We start from the raw sequence: 5,222 nt of genomic DNA on the forward strand, positions 1-5,222 counted from the left end.
TACGTCTGAGAGGATTTTAAAACAAGACACATGTCTGCTTCGACTCCGACCTTGGACAAAACTTACACTTGCTCATTCAAAGACAGAAATCAGAAAATACATGATTACTCTGTAACAGACTTAACATGAACTCTAACTTTGCATAAGCAACTAAAAAAAATCATTGTTACTGTTTTACAGTTAATAAAATTGATTAGTTCACTGCAACATCTAAAATGGTTTGAACTAAGACACTTTGATTATCAACATTTGTAAAATAGTAATGATAATAAAAAAGAGAGTGTTCTTTCACTTGATTTTCAAGAAAGAAAGTCTCAGGATGGGTGAACCGGTATTTCTGGATTCAAATCAATGAAATGACTGTTTCTGTCCCACAAGGTTCTTAAGGTCAAGGGTTTTGACCTTAGGCTTAGTTTTGACATCAGGTTAAGTTCACTACACCACCCACACGTTACTAATCCTTCATTGTCTTATTGTGAATTTAGGCTGGACCCCATCAACCTTTGTGTCGTCACGGCAACAGAAGGCTGAGAAGCATCATGCCAGACCAGAGGATTTTATGGACGAAGAGGTGAGAATAAAAATGTTTTGTCTAATGAAAAAAAAAAGATTTGTACTTTCTCAAAGTTTTTGGGTTTGAAGTTGTAAATAAACTGTAGAGGAGATCTTTGTTGTGGTTTAACATTAGAAACGTTCTTTGGGTGGAACTTGTCCTTGTTAGGATTTCAGCGAGCATGGCATTGCCCCCAAAGAGATCACCACCAGTCAGGAGTTCTCGTCCAGTCGCAGGGACGAGGCTGCAGAGAAGGCGAAAGCCGTCAGTGCTCAGGCAGCGCTGATCCCCGGAGACACGCTGCTGGAGGAGCTGATTGCACCTGCCAGGTGACAGCTGCCTGCTACCTTCATCCGAGGGAATGTTTTAACTGTCCTCTGTTAACTGGAGTAAAGCTAGTTTTATCTCTCAGATTGTCCATTGGGGTGGAGCTGCTGAGGAGGATGGGCTGGAAGGAAGGTCAGGGTGTGGGGCCTCGAGTGAAGAGGAAGCCTCGCAGACAGCAGACTGGTTTGTCCATTTTTCATTACCTCAGACTGCTGCAAAGAGCAGGTTTTGATGATTCTACTGACAATACAGTGATGTCCTCCTGGTAATCCACTGACTGACAAAACAAACGCTTTTTATTGTCAGAAATTTCAACAATCCAGTTTAGCAAAACTTATAGGCCCCAAAATCAAATTTCTTCAGTTTCTTTCCACAGATTGTTGCATCAATTTCAGTTGGCTGCATCCGTGTCCATTTTTTTTGTGTGTGTTATTTCTCATCAGTGCAGTTTCCACAGTAACATGATTATCACTGTGATTTCAAAATGTACCCAGCATTCTTAGCTTTTGACATCTCGCCGAGTCTTTTGACCTGATGCTGCTCCTTCTGTTTTTCCTGTTTAGCACTGAGGTCATCAGCAGACAAAATAAATAAAAATGACCCAATCAGCAGTCAGACCGCAACAGTCAGCTTGTGTTAAGTAGGGCTGGGCCATATCCTGTTGTTCACGATAAGACCGGTAAAAAAAGCTTCCCCCGAAAAATTTATTGGAATAGAATAGAATAGAATTCAACTTTATTGTCATTGCACATGTCACAGGTACAAAGCAACGAAATGCAGTTTGCATCTATCCAGAAGTGCTTAGCAAGAAAAATAAATTGGTAGATATATATATAGTACAATATACAGTAAGTTGCTTTGAATATGCTATAGGTATAAATATATACAGGTTGTGAGTGTACAGACAATGAACAGGTTATAATATGAAGGGGTATAAACAGCTGTATTATGAAATTCTTTATCAAAAGGGCTCGTTGAACGGTCGGCACAGATTATTCAGACAAATAGGGAAAAATAAACAGAAGCTGTCAACTGCTAGGAGTAATTAGTGTCCTTTATTATCCTGCCACAGAAAACAGCCAAGCAAAAAACATGTACACTCTTAACACACAAATTGATATGAAATAACTTCTCACCGTGACACTGGCCGGGAAGTCGTTTTCGACCCAGGTAAAGAAGAATCACATCAAAATGGCGCATGGCATCAGCTGCGTGCTGATCCACACCGGACTTCCAACTCTCTGTTGTTTGATACATTTCTTATATACCTTCTTCCCTGACCGGATCGCGTGAGAGCAGATCAAAGCAAGTTTGATGGTTACCAGAACAACGGATCTAATTAAACCATCATCAAAAGCGATGGCTCATCCTTCCAGTAAGGAGCGCCTGTGACCGTAAAAGCGGGCCAAAGCTTCCAGGTCAAGAGCACTCCTAATGCTTATTAAAGCATTCCTAAAGAGCACTCCTCGTCCCTTCTGCAAACCATCAAAGAGTGTCTAAATATTATAAGCAACACACACACACAAAGTATATGTTTGAACAGGCATAAAGGCGACCCAACACCTCATAATACAAAATACAATCCCTAATATGTGAATAACACGTTGTATAAGTGTGTTTAAATAAGTGTAATATAGGTCTAGATTGACATAAAAGCATTAAAATAATAATTTCTATATCAACAGCTATATAAAAGAAAAAATATATAAGTATGTGAGTACTTATGAACAGTAGATAGTAGATTATGTGTACAGTTTGTACAGTAGTGGGCTAACGGATGAAAGTGCAGGTGGTGGTGTTACAGTCCATGTGTTGTTGTTGTGTGTATGAGAATACAGACCGTTGTTGTTATTCAGATGTCAGGAGGCAGAGTTCAGGAGTGTGACAGCTGTGGGGAAGAAGCTGTTCCGGTACCTGGTGGTTTTAGTCCGGAGGCTCCTGTAGCGCCTCCCAGAGGGCAGGAGGGTGAAGAGTCTTTGTGCTGGGTGGCTGAAGTCTTTTATGATTTTCCCAGCCCTTTTCAGACACCGCTTCCTGTAGATGTCCTTTATGGCAGGAAGTGGTGCTCCGGTGATGTGTTGGGCGGCTTTCACCACCCTCTGCAGCGCCTTCCGGTCTGAGGCAGAGCAGCTTCCGTACCAGACTGTGATGCAGTTGGTCAGGATACTTTCAATGGTGCAGCAATTAAAAATTCACCAGGATGTCTGAGGACAGGTGGTTCTTCCTCAGAGTCCTCAGAAAAAAAAGGAGCTGGTGAGCTTTCTTGATCAGTTTGGAACAGCCGGTCGTCCAGGTGAGATCCTCGGAGATGTGGACACCCAGGAACTTGAAGCTGTTCACACGCTCCACCACCGTCCCCTTGATGTAGATGGGTGGATGTGGGCCAGCGTTCCTCCTGAAGTCCACGATGAGCTCCTTAGTCTTCTCAGTGTTGAGCAGCAGGTTGTTGGTGTCACACCACTCAGCAAGACGAACCACCTCCTCCCTATAAGCGGTCTCATCGTTGTCTTTGATGAGGCCGATCACTGTGGTGTCATCTGCAAACTTAATGATGGTATTGGAACCATCAACAGGTTTGCAGTCATGGGTGAAGAGGGAGTAGAGGAAGGGACTCATCACACAGCCTTGTGGTACACCGGTGTTACTAGTGGTGGTAGATGAGCAGTGGTTATCCAGCCAGACATGTTGGGGTCAGTTGGTCAGACAGTCCAGTAACCAGTTGCCCATGAGGGAACTGATGCCCAAGTCTGTGAGTTTTGTGATGAGTTTTGAGGGGATGACTGTGTTGAATGCTGAACTAAAATCTATGAACAGCATCCGGGCAAAGGTGTTTTTGTTATCCAAGTGTGAGAAAACAGAGTGCAGCGCTATGGAGACTGCATCCTCTGTGCTCCTGTTCTGGCAGTATGCAAATTGGTGGGGGTCCGGGGGTGGGGGGGGGTGGGGGAGACAGGATTTGAGAAGTTCTAGGACCAGCTGCTCAAAACACTTTGCGATGATGCAGGTGAGGGCTACCGGACGGTAGTCGTTGAGTCTTGATGGTTTTGAGTTTTTGGGTATTGGGACGATGGAGGTGGTTTTGAAGCAGGTTGGTACCACAGCACAGGCCAAGGACAGGTTGAATATGTCCGTCAGTACTCCTGCCAGCTCCCCAGAACATGCTCTAAGAACACGTCCAGGGATGCCATCAGGACCCGCAGCGTTGTGAACTTTAATCCTGCTCAGCGCCGCTCCTACATCGGTGGGTAAAAGAGTCAGTGGTTGGTGGTCTGGAGACACATCTGCCTTAGTTGTAGTTGTTGGGTTCCCTCTCTCAAAACGAGCATAGAAATTGTTGAGCTCATTGAGGAAGGAAACATCAGAGGAGATGGGGGAGGGGTTGATGGCCCTGTAATCTGTAATGATCTGGAGTCCTTGCCACATACGTTGGGGGTTGGAGTTTGAGAAGTGTTCTTCTATCCTCCCCTTGTAGTGGTGTTTGGCCTTTTTGATGCCCCTCTTCAGCTCAGCCCTGGCTGTACTGTAGGCCTGTGTATCCCCTGACCTGAAGGCGATGTTGCGAGCCTTCAGCAGTAGACATACATCCCGACAAGGCTTCTGGTTGGGGTACATGGTGATCCGTTTCTGGGTGGTGACACTGTCTATAGTGGTGGAGATGTGGTCCAGCACAGATGAGGCGTATTGTTCAAAGTCTGTGTGAGTGAACATATTCCAATCAGTGTTATATTATATCATGATATGCTAATTTCATGATGTAAGTACGTCAGTGTTTCCCCTGCTATTATACAAGCGTTAACAAGCCCGTTAACAGAGCTGAGCGCGCTGAACTACCGAACCGAACTGCACACTCCCCCCGCCCCCCATGTCGGTACTGGCATAACGCTAATTAGCTGTGCGCAATACTAGCTAGCTAAAAAGCTAAAAATAAACGACGCACGGCTCAGCTGTCTCTCCACCCAGCTCTAAACTGGGGGTACAGAAGCAGCTCGGCTTTTTTCTCTCCCCTTACCCCTCTCCTCTGCTGCCGGTGCGAGCACAGCTCGGCTGCATCTCCTCCTGCTGTAAACTGCCGGTACAAACACGTGCAACTCAGCTGTGTCTATTAGTTCCACAGTCCATGGACCAAGAACAGAGTCAAGTAATGAAAGACAGAGCATCAAAGAAATGAATAATTCCTGCAGGAACAGAGGAAGCTGAAACACCACAAGCTTCAGGGTCAACCAACGCAACCAGGAACCTTGATCAAAAGATCTGAACAACCCAGGGAGAACCGGAGCACCAGCCCCATCCCCAATCACCCCCCAAGGCCCAACGCCCACCCACAGCCCAGACCCCAACCAGG

At 45.3% G+C, this 5,222-nt stretch overlaps 1 protein-coding gene across 1 annotated transcript in view; it reads left to right on the forward strand.

Annotated features, from left to right (window-relative positions):
* Positions 1-5,222, forward strand: part of gpatch1 (G patch domain containing 1) — a 55,823-nt gene that overhangs the window by 17,674 nt on the left and 32,927 nt on the right. The window contains exons 3-5 of the mRNA XM_037692377.1: positions 486-571; positions 722-882; positions 966-1,063. Coding sequence (XP_037548305.1) covers positions 486-571; positions 722-882; positions 966-1,063 — 345 coding nt within the window. The remainder of the gene's footprint in view (positions 1-485; positions 572-721; positions 883-965; positions 1,064-5,222) is intronic.

This window comes from Nematolebias whitei, chromosome 2 (genome assembly GCF_014905685.2).
Source record: "Nematolebias whitei isolate Nwh7 chromosome 2, NemWhi1, whole genome shotgun sequence".
NCBI lineage: Eukaryota > Metazoa > Chordata > Actinopteri > Cyprinodontiformes > Rivulidae > Nematolebias > Nematolebias whitei.